This window comes from Crinia signifera, chromosome 7, assembly GCF_055691185.1.
Source record: "Crinia signifera chromosome 7, ASM5569118v1, whole genome shotgun sequence".
Lineage (NCBI taxonomy): Eukaryota > Metazoa > Chordata > Amphibia > Anura > Myobatrachidae > Crinia > Crinia signifera.
In genome coordinates this window covers 75,504,697-75,527,301 of record NC_139223.1, presented here as the reverse complement: position 1 = coordinate 75,527,301, position 22,605 = coordinate 75,504,697, and the positions used below count along the sequence as shown (strand labels likewise).

Genomic DNA, 22,605 nt, shown 5'->3' with positions numbered 1-22,605 from the left:
CTGACCTGACATACGACCTCTGACCAATGAGAACGGCCTTTGACCTCCCCTTTCTGACCCTATAAGATAGGCGACCCAGAGCATACACGGTCACTTCGGCACATCTACCTTTCCCTGACTTTCTACCGGGCTATAGTTCATCCCTGAACGATAGCGAGCTCTGACCGGACTGCGCTTCGCATATTTGATGAGACGGTAAACGGTTGCATTCACGGTATTTATTCTTATTATATTGTTGGCTGATTGTGTCTTGTATCTGTTTCCTTCCCCCTAGCAGAGCCTGATTATAGTATTTTATTGTTAGTCTATTGTATTACCTGTTAAACCTGTATTTTCTATTCCTGTAACCCCCTTTTGTCCATTAGGGACTTAAATACAACCTTTTTGCGGAGTTCTTATCTCCTTACTTCTATACTGTGGTTTGTGTCTGTTATTCGCATTTAGCGATAAAGGTATATTACGGACACTGTCCTTAAAGGTATATTCGCAGATTAGAGACAAATTACTGCGAAGGGATCTCTTATTAAGGTATCGGTTCTTGGTGTATAATATACAATAAAGGTACGCTACGCTGCGCTACGTTTTGTACGCACGTAGTTAGGTATAAAGGGTACGCAGGTTGCGGACTTATTACGTAACCTGCGCTTTTCACTTATTGCCTCTCTGGTCATATTTAATCGCCATTAACAGTACTTTTCTCAGTATTTTTATATTTGCTTTTAATTCAGACACTTTTGTTGTAATACAGGTATGTCCCCACCTATGTTTCAAAGATATGGTCTTTACTTAACTGTACTTTTATAAACTTACTGTACATATATACAGTATATGTGATAGTATTTTTTTGTCTTTATTGGACACCAACCATCAGTAGCCAGTAAACAGCACTCTACTACAATATTCTGCTCTTAAATCCAGGTAGGAAGTACCTCAAGCGCAGATACCCTTTAAAATATTAATTTGGTATGCACATCCTTATTATTCTATAGAACTATAGATCACTTATTATACACTACTGGGCAACTGTTTCTCTCCCCCACTTTTCCAGACCAACATAACCGAACCACCTAATGGGTCATCAGAGAATACGGCAGCCGCCCCTCAGATCCGGGACAAGTGTTGTATATATTTTTTTGTTTTCACCATTGGGAGCACAACTGAATTATTGTATTTATAGACACGAAAACAGCAGAGAGTAGCACTCCCAATTCTACAATACTGACTCCTAGGTTCCCTCGTATCGGGTCCATCATACATACACAAGCGGCTGCTCTCAGAAATGGTACCATGCTGCTGGAGCTGTCATGTATACAGGTTGAGTATCCCTTATCCAAAATGCTCGGGACCAGGAGAATTTTGGATAACGGATTAAGGTTTCAAAACGAGAAACAAAGTTTGTGTACAATCTCAGGCACTGAATTTAAATGCCAAGCAATCATTGTCTTGCACATATATAGTGCCAGTTACATATCATTCCCTCAGTAGTGCTGTTACCGATGTCCCCAGTAAGTTTTTAGCAAAAATAATAATTTTTGTTCACTTTCTGGAATGTATGGTTTTCTGAATAATTCGGATAACGGATATTCGGATACAGGATACTCAACCTGTATTATGCAAAAGGGGCACTCAGAGCCATAAAGGATCAAGCACGGTGGCAAGGACATTAAGTCCAGAAATTTCAGGAAACTTTCATAAACATACTGTACACAAATAAACACATATACTTACAATTGCATCCTCATACATCTAGCCTCTATACTCCATTTGTGAGGGTATGGATAGCACCCTGAGCACCTTCCCACTGCTTTGCTAAAGGATGTATTCACAGCGGAACACTCCCTCCAACTCGTTGGGCATCACAGAAGCCACCACCATTAACAATCTTTCTCTCCTTCCCTGTGGGCGGATGAGTATGGGCCCCAGAATACTGTTTTGCCCAGGGGCCTACACTTCTGCTAAGATGGCCCTGATTGTGCCCTGCTGCTTCCACAGCCTGTGCTTGTCACTATATCACAGGCAGCAGTGGCTTCAGTAGCATGAAAAGCAGCTCCCCAATTTACACTCCACCAGCTGTCACTGTCTACAGGTATGTGAATGCCCACGAGCCTGCCCTAACCACTGCAAATACCCTGGCCAGAGAGTCCATGTGGCCTCCTCCAGGCAATTGTTCTCCAGGGCAATTCACAGCTCTGAGTGTCAGCTCTTCTGCCCAGTCTCGTTCTGCTGATCATATCTCTCTTTCTCTTTATCACCCTTCTTTCCATGTCTCTATTTCTTTCTTTCTCTCTCTCTCTCCCCCAAACTCTCAGTCTCTCTCTCTCTCTCTCTCTCTCTCTCTCTCTCTCTCTCTCTCTCTCTCTCTCTCTCTCTCTCTCTCTCTCTCTCTCTCTCTCTCTCTCTCTCTCTCTCTCTCTCTCTCTCTCTCTCTCTATATATATATATATATATATATATATATGGAGAGAATATACCCAGAGCAAATAAGTCCAAATGTCCTTTTTAGAACAGGTCTATAATCACAAGTCCCAATATGTGCTGCTCCAGCAAAAGGATCCAACCACGAATCCGAGATAACTTGTAAATGAAGAGAAAACAGATAGAGCGCACAGTCAGCGAAATGTAAAAACAACACTTTTACTGATAATAACTGACATACATTGGCGATAGAATAAAAGCTCGCCACAGTAGGCCATATCACCAGCACAGCGGGGTAGATCGGATGTACTGCACACACGCAGGGTGATCAGCCCAGCGGGGTTCGTCCACACGCCGCAGTCGGTACAGGACCAGGAACGCTTGAACCGGACCAAGGGGACGTCACACGTCAGCAGAGATTGTAGCCATGCCCAACGCATTTCGTCATCAAAGAGGACTTCGTCACACCCCCTGACGAAGTCCTCTTTGATGACAAAACGCGTTGGGCGTGGCTACAATCTCTGCTGACATGTGACAGTTATTATCAGTAAAAGTGTTGTTTTTACATTACGCTGACTGTGCGCTCTATCTATCTTTTCTTCATATATATATGAATATATATATATATATGAAAACCAGTTGTTAGTTTAGGACTTGCAGTGAAATGGGGTCCCTTGGCGATGGTCTGCAAGCTTAAATGCATTGATCAATTCATGAACTAAAACCCCATTATTTATTTAATTGATTATTTTAATGCTAAGGTGAGTTAGTTTGTTGTAGTGAGTGCTGGGCCCCCTGTGTTTGTATTTACTAGAGTGTGTGGTCACAGGCCACCGCACCCCACCCTGGGATGGGTTCTTAGGAATGGCGAGTGTGTTGGTACTTCTGTATATATATATATATATATATATATATATATATATATATATATATATATATATATATATATATACTGTATTCTGTCTTTTCCCCCATGTCCCATGTTTCTCTCTTTTCATCCACCATGTCCACGGCTCTTACCATTTTGGAGGAGGGGGGCTGCCACAATGTGCCCCCTCCAGCTGCCAGCCTGCCACTGTCACCGTCGCGTTCCCCAGCCGCCATGCTCCCCGGCCCCCTTCCACGGGGACGGCACATGCACAGTAACTTCATACATACTGCGCATGCGCTGGCCCAAGCCTCCATGGGCTGCCTTTGCAGCCGCCCCTGGAGGCTTAATCAGGTTCCTGGATCCGGCGCATGTGCAGTATGTACATGCGCAGAACCCCTTTTGGGGGCTGCCGCACATTTGCGCACAGAGAGGAATCCCGGAAGGAGGGAACACCTCCCAATGGGACTGCCTTAAATGACTGGCAGGTCGGACTTCCAATAGGAAGTCACTGGCAGTCACATTGAAGCCAGAGCAGTCTTACAGACTGCGTCTGGCTTCACTTTAGGCAGAGACAGTGGCGGATTTTAAAACCGCCACTGACCATGTCTCTCTCTCAATGTCTCTCTCTCTTTCCCCATCTCTCTCTCTCTCTGTCTCTCTATCCATACAGTATCTCTTTCCATTTCTCTCTATCACTCTCTCCATGTCTCTCTCTCCATGCCTTTATCTGCCCTATGTCTTGCTTTCTGCTATGTTTCTCTCTTTCCAGAAATTCCTCTCTCCACCAAACCTCTTCGGCGCACGTCGATTTATGATTTAAGGTGGGGAGGGCGCAAAATTATAGTTTGCAGGGGGGCCCCGAACACCCTAGCACTGGCCCTGCGTATAATGGCACTATTCACCTATACTTAGGTAATCAGGCCTTGCCCCTTCCACTTTACTAAGGAAGTAGGTGGGATTCAGGAGAAATACCTAGCATTTGGGAGTCTCAAGGACATTCAGGGAGAGCAGACCAGTATTCCTGGGATCAGTATGAAATCCCGGCGGTCGGAATCCTGACAGTTGAAATACCGACGCTGGAATCCTGACCGCCGCAATGCCGACAAGGGGGGACAGAGGATCCCCCCCCTTGCGGGCTCGCTGCGCTCGCCACGCAGTGAGCCCGGTGCCTCGCTACGCTCGGCACACTATTTTATTCTCCCTCTGTGGGTGTTGTCAACACCAATAGAGGGACAAAGTGCCGGCATTGCGGCGGTCGGGATTCCGGCGTCGGTATTTCGACCGCCGGGATTTTGACAGCATCCTGTATTCCCTACCACTATGTAGCCCCTTTGTCCTTATGAGTACATTATATTGCATGGACACACAACAGTTAAATGGAAGAAGAATATGATTCTAAATTCTGAGAAATGCCAGAAATGTATATTTATCTAAACAGTATCACTACTGCTATACTCCAGTCTACCTGGCAACATGTTGAGAAGGTTTTTACATTTCCTGTAACTAGAATAATTATTTACATATGGTGTAAAAGTGCTTTAAGTGAATGCCTGCAAAGCCTGCCAGCTACATACACTCAGGTCTTTATAATATTCCAAGGAAATGGATTACAAGTATGAGGTTATCCTCATATAACATCTGTCTATAGGAGATACTTGTGAACCTCATTTAAATATGGATGGTGAAAAATATGCCTACAGGCAGATGCAGCCACCCAATAACCATATATCTACCTATTTACAAAGACAGAGTAGTACCTGTGGCATGGTATATAGACACATGCATAAAGTAATCTAATAATATTCCAGCTCCATGTGGAATGCACACACAGCAATAACGAAGTGCAAAACATGGTGTGCTAAAGGTTTTCATCTGCGTGTGTACACACCAGTGGTGTCTGATGGAGGGGCCCAGTGGGGGGAGGGGCTTAAAGCAAGGGAAGATAAGGATGTAAAACCAGCCTAGGAAATTTCTGGAAGCAGCCCTTATAGCGGAGGGGTCTTCTAGAGGGGGTTGGATCAGTTGAAGGGGCGGGATCCCTCCTCATAGGTTGGATACAGTCGCAGCTGTCCTTATGTAGTTTCCTGCAGTTGTGTGTGCGAGTCATTGAATGCCATTCCATGTGGTGTGGTGCTGGATCTTCCTTTCCTGTAGTCTGGCTCTAACATGTTTTGTGCGCATCAACACTTTGTCAAGGTCCTTCCTGAAAATGTCTGGTTTCCACCATCAAATGCCAGCTTCTGGTTAGTTAACCAATGGCCACATTGCGTTTATGATCCAGATGCAATTTTTGATGCTATTCAGCCTCGTGCATGCATGCAGTGATCCATATGCATGCGCAGTCATTCGATAATCGCTTGATCAGCAATCAACTCTGCATCAGGCCCCATATATGATTCTGCATGTACTGTAGGCGCATACACATTCATCTACTTAGTAAGCACTGCACAGGGAACACCCCACACGCACCACGCAGTTTCTCCAACAGAAGCTGCAACTTTATTTATACACCCCCTGACCGAGCATACACAGTAAACCACACATGCAGATACTATTCCCAATAGGACACAATACCTGGAGTAACTGAACAGTCCTGTTAGAGGTTTCCGAATCCTGCTTACTGCTCTGGAGAGCTTGTTCTCAGTCCACTTCAGCAGCTGCTGGATACCCTTCATTTGAATATGAACAGATAAAATAACGGTGACATTTACAAAGAGGTTTCTCTTAAGATTATTGTTACATGATGTGAAAACAATCTAAAACGCTTAAAATGTTATCTTTATTTAAAACATTTTAGAAACTAAACATAGAACGGTGGATATTTGCTAGTTGGCCACAGTACATGGAAAATTTTATTTCTTTAGCTGAGATTTATGAAATTGTAAGCAAAAAAGTATTATTTCTTTTTACAAAAATGCCATTTACCTGTATTATAAACTAAACTACAGTTCTACCAGAAATTCGTTTCCTTCCTACAGTCAAGTTAAACAGCCATTCTAGTCATGCCTAGTTACGAGTACATTTACTAAAACCAGTCAACATTTTGTGCATTTTTCCCCAATAAATGCATCTTATTTGTATCACTATAAGGTGCACAAGCAGACTCTATTGATTAAATGATATGCAGCATGCTTATATTCTGTGAGCGACTGCGGCTGTATCTGCATGTGGCATATCACAATGCGTACAGTGTTTTCTTGAAAAAAAGATGCGTCTTCAGCAAAAATAGCGTTGCATGGGAACTGCATGCTCACTCACGCCATGCATCTTGCGGTGCATGGCATATTGAGGCTAGGGGCCTTATTCTGATTGCCTTGCTCGGATGAGAATTAGTTCAGAGTGCGTATCTTAGCCTACTACGCATGCGTACCGTTCGCAAAGCACATGTGCAGTTTGGGCAACCTTACGGATAGAATTACGCTAGTGAATGAGCTCATGTAAAGTAGGCATAATGTAGGCGTATGAATGAGCGCGGCCACAAAACTGGGCGTATATTAGGGTGGTGACCAAAAGTGCTGGGCGGTGGCTTCGGACGGATCAGATCAAGGTCAAAGCGCTCAGAGAGATCAAGGTCAAAATCATTCCCTCGGAAAAAGAAAGTCTCACGCCTCACTTGCCAGCCGCTTATCGGCTCCACATTCTCACAGGCGATCAACACGCACAATTGCTAAACTACATGCACCTGCACACAATACACACCCACGCAGCATACAAGTTTCTCTCAGTAACCAATTAACTAACTACATGGCAGCCACACGGGAAGCACAGTTTTGCAGTTTAAACATTTACTCTTCTCTGCATTCATATCTCTTATATCTTTCATTGTTTTTACCCACAATAGCAGTAGTATTCTTAGCTGCTTTTATGTGCCATTTAAAAATCTCAAACCTTAACACACAAGTGTGCATGTCATGTTGGCCCTATAGTACACTACCATGATGTTTTCATCACATTACACACACCATTCTTCTCATGTATTTTAGATTTAGAAATTACTTGCGAGCGCATTCGTGCTGTGTCGTGTGAAACCAGCCACTGGATGTCCCAGCAAAGAGGCTGAGTTACGAGCGAACACTTTAGCATATGTGTAATGGAACGCCACTCCCCTGTGTGTTTAGATGCGAACGAACGGGTTTGCGTGGCTTAGAGGCGTGCCTTCGCTGCCGTGTGCAAGTGGGTGCCATTGGCTCGGCTGCATGCGAATGTGTGTCCGAGCGAATGAACCAGAATAAGGCCCTGGATGTATGAGGACACATCTGTACTATGGTAGGTGGGAACAAAGCAAAATTAAGTGAAACATATTTGTTTTTTATTTTTGCAAGTAGGGTAAATACTGTCTGCTTCTGTATGTAGCCCTCACATGCTCAGCAGTTTTATTTATACTGCAATTAAAGCCAGGTACACACAGAGACGATATTGGTCCGATATGTTGTTTTTGGCCAAATCATAAAAATTACTTTGGTCATGTCATACAGTGTTTATGCACAATATGCGAATGCCCACGGTAACAGTCAATGTCGCCCAGTTGGGTAAGCTGCAAGGTGATCTGGACAATAACTGTTGATCATTTAGCCAACTACTTGCATGCTTAGCATGGTTTCATTCAATTTTTTATTATTTTTTTGCGAATGTAGACAGGTTTGTCATGTAGACATGTTTGTCGTGCACCATATCCCCTTGAATGGCTCTCTGCGCTCGCCATGCTTCAGGGCACTATTCTATTATTCCTCTCCTCCCTAGTGGATGGTAGCGCATGAAAAACTGCCTGCTGGCACCTTTGGTGTGTCAATCCAACGTCCGTATACCAAAAATATGCCCTTAAACATTCTCTGTATATCCAGTAAAAGAATTATGTAAAAGTATAACCGCGCCAAACCTGGCTGCTGCACCTCGTACCACCCTGGGATACCACCCCCAGATCCAAACAAGCACAAAATACACAAATGGTGGACAACAGTGTGCTGTCAGGAAACAAAATGGTGTTCTGTCCTTTCCTTCCTTGGTCAGAATCTCGATCCAAAATGGATACCACACATAAAATAGATAATGAAGGTAGAGACAAGGATTTTAGGTAATCTGAATGAACTTTCTATCAACACCTGGTGTTGTGGAGTTTTTATGGTTCCAGTGCTTCCAACCCCAAACTTTTGACCCTACAGCCATTTACCATCCATGGGCGAATAACCTATCTCAGCACCCGGGCGAGTGAGGTATGGTGATGAAGTAAGAGGGAAGTGGCACTTGGATACCTTCTTTTAAAACAAATTTTATATTGTATCTGTATCCTTGGATCTTGGAATAAAACCCTGTTTTTTGACTTGAATGAACACTGGTGTGATATTCCGTTGCTGTGATCCAGAGGTCCCAGGAGAGAAAGAAACCTTTACACGAAAATAGGGCCCAGTGCCAAGGTGAGCTCTTATTTCATGGGAATGTCTGGTGTGAACTAAAAGGAAAGAAACCTTTATGGGCACATAGGGCCTGATACTCAGGTCAGTAGAGAAAGATCACGGTTTATCTTAAAGAAAGAAAGTTCATTCAGATTACCTAAAATCCTTGTCTCTACCTTCATTATCTATTTTATGTGTGGTATCCATCTTGGATCGAGATTCTGACCAAGGAAGGAAAGGACATAACACCATTTTGTTTCCTGACAGCGCACTGTTGTCCACCATTTGTGTATTTTCTCTGTATATCCAATCACTAGCATGACCAGAAAAGAATGGGTGCACTCACCGGTCTTTTTCAATTGCAGGTGATTTTATTACATACCACAGCCGATTATTTCAGGTGACAGTGGGCATGGTCAATGTTTCGGTCTAAGCATAGACCTTTGTCAAGACCCCCTTTCTCCTGCTTCCACCAGTGCACAACCAACACTAGAACTCAGTGGACCTTTTATGCTCACACATAGGTACTAAGGCAACTCCCCCTTTGCACATTCCAGAAGTGCCATCCAACCCCACAATAAAGTAATTAAGGTCATAGACTACATACAGCACACTCGACATCAATCTATGTTCTAACACTCACCTATATCTCTCAAGACGCAGGGAAGCGGGCTGGTGTGTGTCTCAATACGGCTGTATTCAGCACTGGCCGTGGCATGCGTTCCACCGCCCGGCATGCACTCCACCAGTCGGAAGGCGTCATCGCCGCATCACTTCCGCCTGCTCAAGTATCTATGGGGCGCAGAAGTCACTGCGCTCCAAGCAGGGCTGTAGTCAGCGCTGGCCGCAGCGTGCGTTCCAACGCCTGGCGCGCGCTCCAACAGCCGGAAAGCATCACTTCCGCCTGCTAGCTGTGGAGCGCAGAAGACACTGCGCTCCAAATGTCTGCCTATCAGTAACAAATATTCGTGGAACGCGGAAGTTACTGCGTTCCACATGCTCACCCATAGAAAAAACAATAGAGGCTATAATAACTACCAGGCTAGGATCATAATGCCCATAGATGATCTAGTGCATATCAATACCTTATGTTTGCACCAAAGGTCCACATGTGTATCAAACTACATAAAACATATAATTAAAACAGTTCCATTTTTATATATTTTTCTATTTTTCTAAAAAAATCACTAGCATGGCTATAGCACTGTCAGATCATTGTGGTGGACTATTAATAATAATATTAATTATTCATAATTCATTCATTCATTAATAATTCAGTTGCACATTGCATATGTTAAATTGAACATTTCTGTAAGACTTGTGGCATATGACTTCTATGTAAAGGATAATCTTGGAATATTATATATCAGTTCTACTGTCATGCTGAATCTTCACAGTTAAATACTCACCATATCTAAACCAGCCTTTACGCCATACAAAAGGTGTCTAATAGGTTCCATTAGCCAATCATCTTTGACAATACTTGGGAGATAAGCACTGATTTGGTGGAGACAAGCATCAGTCTTTTCCCGCCAAACATCATCCAGTGGTTCTAAGGTGGCATCATAATAAGCATCTTTTAATGTGGAAAGTGGCTCTAAAATGACACAATATGAGAACTTTCAGTGTACTCTTCTATAATAATGTATAACATAACCAAGGTAACCTCCTGGTGGGCCCCACTTTTGTATGGACACATCACTCATCAGGTTCCAGACATATGTTATATTATACCATACCTCCCAACTTTTTTTTTAGAGTGTCCTTTCTGGGCACTAGCCACACCCCTACCACTGTATTGGCTGGGTGGGCCCTTCATGTCCAAGTTTCACACTTATTCTGGTGAATTGTTTGATGATAAAAACAGCATTAGCCACTGGCTGCACTTGAAGCCAGACAGTACAATACTCCAAAGCAAACAGCAGAAGGTTCAGAATGACTGAGGACACAGGCCAGCGGAAAATATTTACAGAAAAAACAGACAGATCTTTAATAAGGCTCTAGAGATACAGTAACATACAAGTTTACTCTCTGCAATGCTGATTACACCCTACCAGGTCACAATTTAATGTTTCGGATGTCAGTGTGTTTACTTTTCCCTTAGCTTTTGTGTGCCAAGATGCAGTTTATGTGCATTACTATGGTGAATGAACAGAATGCGCCTGGGCAATGGGGCGCCAGGGAAATATTTTCACCATAGAGTGAACAATGGATTGGGTATAAAATTCAGTATGCAAAGAGATTACTTGAATTGCCTATATACTTGTGTTCTCTCATATACACATTTAGGCAGCCAGCATTCTGAGTATGTGCTAAATTGGTTTGATTTGGATATTTGTACTTTTATATCCTTGTAAGTAATGTATAAAATCCGATCACATAATATGTATAATTAGAAAGGTTTCCAAGGGTGAGCGGATCAACTTTACGGTGGTCTTAGGGGTTATTTAGACCCGACTGCATGGTGGAAAATTCACAGGTTGGGTGATTATCGATAAACTGCGCATGTGTTCTACTCAGTACCAGCAGATGAGCGGCTTTCCCGGCGATGATGCGGGAGTGCGCAGCAGCGCTCATCGCTGGGCCATGCACAAAGGGCAGCTTTCAGCTGAAAGCCGCTTAAACTTGCTGTTTTGAGCGGCTTTGAGCTCAAAGTCACCCAGTGTGTATGGGCCTTTCATTTCCAATATCTGTTCACCTTTATTCAGTGAAATACTATGAGTCACCTTTTTTGTCAGAGATAAGTTCAGTTGTCTCTGACAGGTACAAAAGGCAGTTAAAAAACATAAAAGAAACCTTATAACTTACTTTGCAGCTCCGTTTGCATTTGTTGTACCAAATTATTAAGTTTTTCTAAGTACAAAGGTAGATCATGGCGAAGCGTTTGTCTCAGACCACTCTGCTTCCATGCCTGGTGAAAGGCCCTAGGTCCAAACTGCAGGATTTCAGCTATATCCTGAGACACTGCCAGAGGCCATGCGGCTGCTTCACGGAGAAAGTGATATTGCTGCACCTGGGTAGAGACCAATGCACCAGCAAATTAACATTCAAACATAGGGCCAGATTCTCTAAGCTTCAAAAGTGATAAAATGAAAGTGATTAAACAGCCATCCAATCAGCTCCTGCCTGACATTTTTCAAACACAGTCTGTGACATGGCAGGTAGGAGCTGATTGGCTGGCTGTTTATCACTCTTCATATTTTCACTTTTGAAGCTAGGAGAATATGGCCTATAGAAACATAGATATCAGCTTTCAACTTATATGTAGGAAATTACGGTACTTATATGATAGTTGGGCGCCCACTAGGGTGGCCAATCCCGGGATCGGGATCCACTGGATCCCGGGATTTGGCCCCCAAAACACCGGGATTTCAATCCCGGGATTGGAGTTTCCAATCCCGGGATTTCGGGATTAGACTGCGCATGCGCAGTCTAATGCCGGGCAGCGTCTGAGCGGGTGCTCAGCAGCTGCCCGGCTTCTCCTGTCCCGGGCAGTGCGGCTCTGTTGCGCGCCGGTCCCTGGCGGCTGGTGGAAGGGATCAGCGGCGCGTCCCGGCTGCGCGTCGTGACGTCACGACGTCTGGTTGCCCGGCAACCAGAGACGCCGGGGGACGCCGCAGTCGGGCGCAACCCCCGCCTTCCGCCTCTTCACATCCGGGAAGCCGGGACCAGCAACGCAGCTCGGCTGCGCGTCCTGATGACCCGACGTCCGGTTGCTCAGCAACCAGGGACGCCGGGGGACGCCGCAGTCGGGCACAGCCTCCGCCCTCCATTTCTATATGTCCGGGTAATCCCGGAAGACGACAGGACCCAGCATTAGGGGGCATGACGCGGCGTCGTCGTTGCTTAGCAACGGACGCCGTCGCCTAGCAACAGACGCCATTGCCCTCTGGATTAAGGGCTGCATACTATTACCCGGCGCCCAGCCCACCATTGGACCAGGAGGTGGGCTGGGCTACCTTGTATCCTGACCAGTTCCTATTTAAGGGCTTCTGTGTCTCACTAGCCCCGCCGGTGATAGCTCCTGTGACAGTGGTTTCCTGTCTGCTCTCTGTCCCGGCTCCAGGGAGTTCTGGTTGAAGTATTCTTCTGGTCTGTTCGTCCAGTCCCCACTTGGTATTCGTGAGTACCCCTTTGGGGGCAGTTCTTTTCTCGTATTATCACCCGTTCTGGGGTTTCGCATTTGTTTTCGGTCCTTGCCCAGCGGCTTGCTGGCAAGTACTTTGGTCCGGTCGCCATTATCGGATTGCCTGGTCCACAGGTCGTGCTCTCTGCAGTGCTTTCTTTGTTTAGTGTTGTTCGTGTTCTGTTTGTAGTGTGCCTTTTGCGTGGTGTATTTTCTTCTGTGTATGCGACTCTGTCGCTGGTGGTTGGCGACTAGGTCGCTGGCGCTTAGCAGCATAGTTAGCTGGGCAAGTGGCCCTTTGTTAATTTTCAGTCAGGTCCCTTAGCTAGATCTCCTCTTGGCTGTACCCTCGGGAGGTCCCGGTTCCTTGTCTCACCATAACTCCTGGCTGCACCGGAGTCAGGGCGGGCTTAACTCGCCCTTTCAAACGTGGCGGCTACAGGCGAAGCCTAGTTCAGCAGGAACCGGTTACCTAACTGTGGGGGCCAACAGAGACAGAGTAGGGTCTCGCTGTGGCTGTTCTAAACAGCAGTCCCAGCTACGGGTTCACTCCCGACAAAACCATAACATTATCACCGGCCCAAACTAAAACCAGGAAGGGAGTACAGAGTGTTAGGGGATAATTCTTTCCAGGATTTACCATGAACCCTACTACGCCCAACCCAGCCCAGGCTTTTGCCAACCAATTACAGAGCCTCACCCAGATGGTGCAAGATTTGTCCTTGCGGGTGAAATCCCAAGAGGAGGTGTCCCGAGCTTCCCCCGTTGTGGTTCCCGAGCCCAAGATGAACCTCCGGGACCGGTTTTCCGGTAATCGCCAGGATTTTTACAATTTTCGAGAGAGCTGTAAGCTATACTTTCGTCTGAAACCTAGGTCTTCTGGGTCTGAGCAACAACAAATAGGATTGGTAATCTCTTTACTCCAGGGGGATCCCCAAACCTGGGCCTTCGGGCTCAAATCGGACGATCCGGCATTCCGGTCGGTCGACGCCTTCTTTAAGTCCTTGGGGTTATTATATGACGATCCCGATAGAGAAGCCTCGGCCGAAAGCCATTTACGAGCCCTAAAACAGGGGAGGAATCCAGCAGAGGCATACTGCACGGAATTCCGCCGTTGGTCCAACGACTGTGGGTGGAACGACCCGGCCTTACGCAGTCAGTTTCGGCAGGGGTTATCAGAGGCGATCAAGGATAGCCTCATCCAATACCCGGTTCCGGAGACTTTAGATAAATGAATGGAGCTATCTATAAAGATTGATCGTCGGCTCCGTGAGCGGAGGTCCGAGAGAGGTTCCGGGCTTCGGTCAACCTCGATTGGGTATGTTCCGTCGGAGGAAGAAGAAGAACCCATGCAGCTAGGGGCTTTTAGGATTACTCCCGACGAGAGAGCCCGTAGAATGTCCGCTGGTCTTTGTCTTTATTGTGGCAGTAAAGGTCATGTGGTATGCACTTGCCCGAACAAGTTGGGAAACGCACGGACCAAGTGAATTGTGAGGGGGTTCATTTTGGTCTTCAGCTTATCTCCTCTCGCAACGCACTACTAGTACCGGCCAGTGTTAGGGTAAAGGAGACTGAGACATCTGTTTCCGCCTTCATTGATAGCGGGGCAGCTGGGAATTTCTTGGATGTCTCGTTTGCCAGTAAGTTGGGTATTCCCAAATTAGACCTTGATAAAATACTTATCCGCTACCATTAATTTCGGTCTTATTTGATCAGTTACGTTCGGCCAAGATCTTCTCTAAAATTGATCTCCGGGGGGCGTACAATCTTATACGCATTCGAGCCGGGGACGAATGGAAGACAGCCTTCAGTACCCAAACAGGGCACTATGAATACCTGGTGATGCCCTTTGGGTTATCAAATGCACCGGCTGTCTTTCAAGACTTTATTAATGATGTCCTTAGGGATTTTCTGGGGAAATTCGTGGTTGTCTATCTGGATGACATTATGATTTATTCCAGTACCCTAGAGGAACATCGTTATCAGGTACGACAAGTCCTACAAAAGCTCCGTGAAAACCATCTCTTCGCCAAACTGGAGAAATGCAAATTCGAAGTTCCCGAGGTGTCTTTCCTGGGATATGTCATTTCTTCAGACGGTTTTCGCATGGATCCAAAGAAATTGCAGGCAGTCTTGGAGTGGGTGCGACCCTCTAATCTCAAAGCCCTCCAGAGATTTTTAGGGTTTGCAAATTATTATAGGCGATTTATTCGGTCCTTTTCGGATGTGGTCGCTCCCATCGTGGCCCTTACCAAAAAGGGAGCCGATCCGGCCAACTGGTCCCCACAAGCTGAAGGGGCCTTTGTGGCACTTAAACAAGCTTTTTCTACAGCTCCAATCCTTAGGCATCCTGATCCGGACCAACCCTTCGTGGTTGAGGTAGATGCCTCAGAAGTGGGAGCAGGAGCTGTTCTATCGCAGGGGGATTCCAAGTCCTCATTTCTCTTCCCATGTGCCTACATGTCTAAAAAGTTTTCTTCGGCAGAGGCCAACTACGATGTGGGAAATCTGGAGTTGCTAGCCATTAAATGGGCCTTCGAGGAATGGAGACACTGGCTGGAGGGGGCGAGCCATCAAATACTAGTGATTACCGACCATAAAAACCTGCAATATCTCGAATCTGCCAAACGGGTAAATGCCCGTCAGGCTAGGTGGGCGTTATTTTTTACACGCTTCAATTTCCTCATCTCTTATAGGCCAGGGTCCAAGAATGTCCGAGCGGATGCCCTCTCCCGTAGTTTCTTACCCAGCCAAGAGATACGGGTTCCTTCGGCACCCATTCTTCCATCCTCGGTAATTCATTCTGGTCTTACACGGACGCTCAAAGACTTACTACTCCAAGTTCAGGATGAAGCGCCCAGTCAAAAACCTGCCGACCGCCTGTTTGTTCCACAGGCCTTGAGAAAAGAGGTGTTGGCTGAATTCCATGAAAGTAGAATTGCGGGTGTTAAAAGGACGTTAAAACTCCTTTCTCGTTGTGTCTGGTGGCCCGATATTGCCACGGACACTAAGGACTTTGTCTTGTCTTGCCCCGAGTGTGCTAGACATAAAGTTCCCAGGACAGTTCCGGCAGGGCAATTAGTACCATTGGCTATTCCATCCAGGCCGTGGTCTCATATTGCCATGGATTTTGTGGTGGACTTACCCATGTCCCACGGGTTCCAGGTCATTTGGGTGGTTATTGACCGTTTCAGTAAAATGGCTCATTTTGTTCCATTACCACAGTTACCAACAGCCAATGGTCTAGCCAAATTGTTCTTACTTCATATTTTCAGACTCCATGGGCTGCCCTCTGACATTGTATCTGACCGGGGTCCCCAATTCATTGCTCGTTTCTGGAAGCTCTTTTGTGCAGCACTTAGAATTAGGCTTAGTTTGACCTCAGCTTACCATCCCCAATCAAATGGTCAGACTGAGCGGCTCAATCAATCCTTAAAGCAGTATTTACGCCTGTTTGTGTCCAAGACACAAGATGATTGGGCAGAATTTCTGCCTATTGCCGAGTTTGCATATAACAATGCTCATCACTCCTCCACTAAGACGTCTCCTTTCTTCACCGTCTTTGGAGTCCATCCCAAGGCCAGTGCACTGGGTCCGGAAAACTCCGTAGTTTTATCTTCTACGACGGCCCGGCTCAGAACAATTTGGAGACAAGTGCATGTAGCGCTCAAAGGAGCTGCCTTCCGGGAGAAGGTTTTTTCAGACCGTTCGAGACGGCCATGTAAGTTCAAAGTGGGCGATAGAGTCTGGTTATCGACCAGGAACATTAGACTTCGACAGCCATCTGCCAAATTTGGTCCGAAGTTTATTGGTCCATATATCATCATTAAGAGGGTCAACCCAGTAGCCTTTCGGTTACAAATTCCCAGCTCACTTAAGATCTCCAATACATTTCATTCCTCCCTCCTCAAACCAGCCGTTTTTTCGAAAAAATTCCCACGAAGGGTGGTTCAGAATAGACCCCCAGTGGATGTCCAGGGACAGTCAGAATTTCTAGTAGAGAGGATTCTGGATTGCAAAAGGTCTCGTGGTTCCCTTTGCTTCCTCGTCCATTGGAAGGGATATGGGCCGGAGGAGAGGTCCTGGGTCTCTGACAGTGACTTGCATGCCCCGAGGTTGAAAGCAGAGTTTTTTCGGAAATTTCCCCATAAAGCTGGTCATAGGGGTTTGTTAACCCCTCCTCGAGGGGGGGGTACTGTTGCGCGCCGGTCCCTGGCGGCTGGTGGAAGGGATCAGCGGCGCGTCCCGGCTGCGCGTCGTGACGTCACGACGTCTGGTTGCCCGGCAACCAGAGACGCCGGGGGATGCCGCAGTCGGGCGCAACCCCCGCCTTCCGCCTCTTCACATCCGGGAAGCCGGGACCAGCAACGCAGCTCGGCTGCGCGTCCTGATGACCCGACGTCCGGTTGCTCAGCAACCAGGGACGCCGGGGGACGCCGCAGTCGGGCACAGCCTCCGTCCTCCATTTCTATATGTCTGGGTAATCCCGGAAGACGACAGGACCCAGCATTAGGGGGCATGACGCGGCGTCGTCGTTGCTTAGCAACGGACGCCGTCGCCTAGCAACAGACGCCATTGCCCTCTGGATTAAGGGCTGCATACTATTACCCAGCGCCCAGCCCACCATTGGACCAGGAGGTGGGCTGGGCTACCTTGTATCCTGACCAGTTCCTATTTAAGGGCTTCTGTGTCTCACTAGCCCCGCCGGTGATAGCTCCTGTGACAGTGGTTTCCTGTCTGCTCTCTGTCCCGGCTCCAGGGAGTTCTGGTTGAAGTATTCTTCTGGTCTGTTCGTCCAGTCCCCACTTGGAATTCGTGAGTACCCCTTTGGGGGCAGTTCTTTTCTCGTATTATCACCCGTTCTGGGGTTTCGCATTTGTTTTCGGTCCTTGCCCAGCGGCTTGCTGGCAAGTACTTTGGTCCGGTCGCCATTATCGGATTGCCTGGTCCACAGGTCGTGCTCTCTGCAGTGCTTTCTTTGTTTAGTGTTGTTCGTGTTCTGTTTGTAGTGTGCCTTTTGCGTGGTGTATTTTCTTCTGTGTATGCGACTCTGTCGCTGGTGGTTGGCGACTAGGTCGCTGGCGCTTAGCAGCATAGTTAGCTGGGCAAGTGGCCCTTTGTTAATTTTCAGTCAGGTCCCTTAGCTAGATCTCCTCTTGGCTGTACCCTCCGGAGGTCCCGGTTCCTTGTCTCACCATAACTCCTGGCTGCACCGGAGTCAGGGCGGGCTTAACTCGCCCTTTCAAACGTGGCGGCTACAGGCGAAGCCTAGTTCAGCAGGAACCGGTTACCTAACTGTGGGGGCCAACAGAGACAGAGTAGGGTCTCGCTGTGGCTGTTCTAAACAGCAGTCCCAGCTACGGGTTCACTTCCGACAAAACCATAACAGGCTCTGTGCAGCGTGACGACGTCAGAGGTCACGCTGCGCAGGCCGCACAGGCTGTCTGCCTCCATCCTGTCCCCGGATCAGCCCGCCCAGCCGTCCTGTCCCCGGACCAGCCCGCCCGCCCAGCAGCGGACCTGCCGGCACACCGGGCCACCAGCGGACCAGCCCGGGCTCCATCACCCCATCTCGCCCACCCACCCCGCCGCACCACGCATCTGTAAGTAAATATGCGGGGCGGCCGAGGTGGGTTTTTAATAGTAGGGAAGCCAATCCCGGGATCGGGCATTTTTCAATCCCGAATTCCGGGATTGAAAAAATGCCCGGGATTGGTTTCCCTAGCGCCCACTATAGTAAATACGCTCATACCCCCACCATCCATGTCGGCATGCAGTTAATTTATATAGTGTGGCGAGCCGGAAGCGTGGCGAGCGTACTCATAAAACTAAGCAAATAGTTTAGTGGGCGCCCGACTAACATATAAAGACCGAAATTACATTACACCACAAGTCTCCTGCATTATCTAGACACTATTGTGCCATTTCCATTTTATTAAAGATAATACTATGTATACATAGCCGAGTGAAATGTTTGTTTCAGTAATGAACCAGGTAATATATAACATAATGAGGTAATAAAATATATAATAATGAAGCAATGATAAGTTGTAACATGAGTGTTCCATCTGCACTATGCTCGAGTCTCCTGCTCATGTCCTACAGAACTTCCTATTCTCAGTAAATACTCATCAGGTTACTAGAATGTTCCAGCTTCTTACCACTATTCTTAGAAGTGAGCACTCATTTAAGACTTAACAGTTCCTAGTATCCACAAGGTGTTCTCATCTTACAACAGGGTTCTGGATGTGAGCAGTGAACTCCCTAATGAGCAGCACAATCTTGGGCTTTTATGTTGCATCTGTTTGATCAGGAATAACTTTCTGTGGGCCAGATTCTCTAAGCTTCAAAAGTGATAAAATGGAGAGTGATAAACAGCCAGCCAATCAGCTCCTACATGACATGTCACAGACTGTGTTTGAAAAATGTCTGGCAGGAGCTGATTGGATGGCTGTTTATCACTCTCCATTTTATCACTTTTGAAGCTTAGAGAATCTGGCCCTGTGTGTGTAACACAAGGATTAGGGGCATACACATTGGGTGATTTCAGCCCCATTTCTAAGCCCGATCACTTAGAAAAGGAGCACAGATCGCTCTGTGTTTATGCACTGCAGGGATGGCTATGCGCAGTCCTGCACACCCCTATTGCCCGCGGGTAAAGACAGTGTTTGCACTGTCATTCCTGCTAGATCGTGGGGCTTTGACTCAAAACTACAGACAAAGCCCCGCTCAGTGTGATCGCTCAGCACACAGCATCGTGGGGTGCATCACTAGTGCCGCGCGATGTGCTGAGCGACCGATACTTAAGCCCGTCGCTCAGCATGGAGGCTGGCGTCGCCTTGTATGTACGGGGCGTAAGTCTGGGAAAACAATACAATAAATAAATTAAATAGCTTATGAAATAAACAAATGTAAAGCACAACAGAACATGCAGGAGCCATAGAAATACATGGTTATTATAATGCTAATAATAATAATAATAATAATAATAATAATAATAAAAAAGACGTTTTTGTGGGAAATAAGTAGAAACAGTCAAAATCACATTTTAGAATATAGTTTCTTTCAGGCAATGAGCACAAATCCAGAAAATGGTAACACATCTTTTCCTTAGTTCTTTTGAGTTCAGTCCTTCAATACTTTCATTAGGTAATTGAATATCACCCTTAGTAAAAGTAAAGGTTATATGCAGTGGGGGATTTTACCTATGGGCTGTAGAACTGTAGAACCCCCCCCCCCCAGGAAAATCGTCACCTTGCTCAGCCTTAGTGAAGCCAGATGCAGTCCGTGACAGCACTTGCTTCACTGCGACTGGTAGTGACTTCCTTTTGGAAGTCCTAGCTGCCAGTCACCCACAGTGAAGACAATCCCATTGGGAGGTGTTTCCATCCTCCAGAACTGCCAACCCGGGCTGCGATAAGCAGAGAGATGACTACCTGTAGGAAGGCACTCCCTGCCTTAATGAGCAGCCCTAGGTGGCTCATATGGGCTACAGCCCATAGAGGCTGGGGGTATGCGCAATGAAAAATTGTGGTGATTATTGGTCAATTCAACTGTAGCCCATAGTTTTCGTTCAAAAAAAAAAGACCTGTTTTCAGGGTAAAACACAGAGGATTCGGTATACGCTCCCTGACCCATGTGTTTTTGTAGCTGTAATCGCGAAAACCTGGTCATTTATCTGGGGCGGTTTTTCTTCTGTGGAAAGCCTGAGGTCACATATCATATGATGGATCTTGTCTTGTAAGAAATGCCATAGTGTTGCCAATACAGTTTGTGGAAAATTAAAACTAAAGTAGGCCCTATAGATACTGCAAGCCCTTGTGTTCCCATATACATTTGAAGACTTTGTTGGCCCATCAGCATGGTCAGCTCTTCAAATGAGCCAAGGACTGCACAGGAAGTGCCAAGCTCCCTACTAAGCTGGCATCCACCAATGATTTCTAACAGCTGGCCAACACAAAGCCTCCCTACAAATTATGGCAAACAGATGATTTCCTTCCAGTATGATCCCAATAATACACAATTCCCAGTTAGTGCCAGATTACTCACAGTTTTCTGAATTTCTCCGAAGTACGCATTCATTTTCTTATTCATTTCCAAAAGTCGTGTTTTAAAATGAGCTCCAAGGCTTCCCAGAATGGTCTGATATAGGAGAAAACAGACTTATTAATCCTTTAAACCTACTAATAGCAGATAGGCACATTTGCCTAATGCTATAAAGATCCCTGTTGAATCCTTTTACACTTATTTAAGTAAAAATATAAAGTAAGAATGGATTGTTTGATTTAGGGCTAGCAGAAAAGTGACCTTCCCTTGCACCCATGGTAAGTCTTGTCTGAGCTGTATTCATTGATTGGTGAACGCAGCTGGCCAGTACTTTAAACATACCTGCACGCTCCCCGGCGGAGGCGGTTCCTGAGCCGGCACTTGGAGATGACATCATCTTCAAGCGCCGGGACCGCAGATCTCGCCATGCTGGGCCCTGGACCGCCGCGCTGGGGGCAAGCCCAGTACCAAGGTAAGCCGCTGGGCTGCCCCAGCCACCATGCACCCCAGCCACCATCCCCCCAACCCTGCCCATCTCCGTGAAGCGGAGACGGGCAGGGTTCCCGTCCCCCACCGATGGGAAACTGGGACGCGTGTGCATGTGGGACAATCGCGCATCCCAGTCAGATGTAGTGTCCGCTCGCCAGTGGGGGTGGTCTGGCGAGCCCCAGCACTGGATGAGCAGCTCTACATCTGTATGAGTCTACAAGCCAGTAACACTCCAGACACATAGATTCTTCATATCAAGGTGCTATGATCTTGTTTATTACATATGTATATTCTGCAAGTGAGTTGTCGTATTAAAACTTTGGAAAGCCAGAGGTTACCTTTCCTTACTGCATGACAACATAGCTATTGTCATACTTATAAACATTTATAAATTCTATTCTAGATAAAAACACTGTGCATTCTGCATGAGTCGCCGCAGACACTATGAAACTTCACCTCAGCTTTGGCAATGTTTTCTCCACATCCTTGATAAGATATACTTAGGCTCTGGTTTGCTGTAGTAAGAACAAAATGTCCCAATCTTTCTAGTGTACGATTAACATTCACATAAGTATCCAGTGAAGCCAAATAATCGAGGTCCATGCAGGCTCTAAACGCCACTGACTTTTCCTCAGAACTTCCTAAGAAACAAAACAAACAGAATGTTCCATGAACAATGTCGCTAAGTCTGTAAACTCTTCAGCCTGATGTAACAGATAGTCCCTGGGACAAGAGGTACTTTCTGAAACACTGGGACTAATTTTTAGACACAACCGTGAGGGAAAATGGAAAATGTCTATATACTTAAACATATATATAAATAAAATATATACATGTCAATTATTTTTGTTCTGTAATAAAATACTATACCTTGCACCTGTTGTCCGAGGTTAAGCTGCAAACACCTCTGTGCACTGGAAGCACTCAAGGTCCACATGTCACTGTGATCAAACCTCCCCTCCAGGAGGATTTGGTGGATGTCAGGAGACCAAACATATTTCCCCGTAATCCCTAGATGAACGTCATCTGATGCTTTTATCTATAAGATATAAATATTTAACACGTTAGAATTATCACTTTGGAAACCAGAAACAAGGGTGATTCTGTGAAGAAGTTCCTTCATTTTAGCCACAGAATTTAGTTGTGTTCTAAATATATTAGTGTTCATTCTAGCACCCGCCATCTTTGAAAACCCATGCAGTTCCGCTTCCCTGCCTGGGGTTTCGCTGTCTGCTGTGGTGTTTCTAGCACAGGTCTGGTTTGCAGAT

At 46.3% G+C, this 22,605-nt stretch overlaps 1 protein-coding gene across 1 annotated transcript in view; it reads right to left on the bottom strand.

The window, feature by feature from the left end:
- Positions 1-22,605, bottom strand: part of APOLTP (apolipoprotein lipid transfer particle homolog) — a 331,079-nt gene that overhangs the window by 24,104 nt on the left and 284,370 nt on the right. Inside the window, exons 62-67 of the mRNA XM_083153345.1 lie at positions 22,208-22,376; positions 21,794-21,978; positions 20,852-20,944; positions 11,485-11,689; positions 10,086-10,273; positions 5,861-5,955 (exon numbers count right to left, since the gene is read on the bottom strand). Coding sequence (XP_083009471.1) covers positions 5,861-5,955; positions 10,086-10,273; positions 11,485-11,689; positions 20,852-20,944; positions 21,794-21,978; positions 22,208-22,376 — 935 coding nt within the window. The remainder of the gene's footprint in view (positions 1-5,860; positions 5,956-10,085; positions 10,274-11,484; positions 11,690-20,851; positions 20,945-21,793; positions 21,979-22,207; positions 22,377-22,605) is intronic.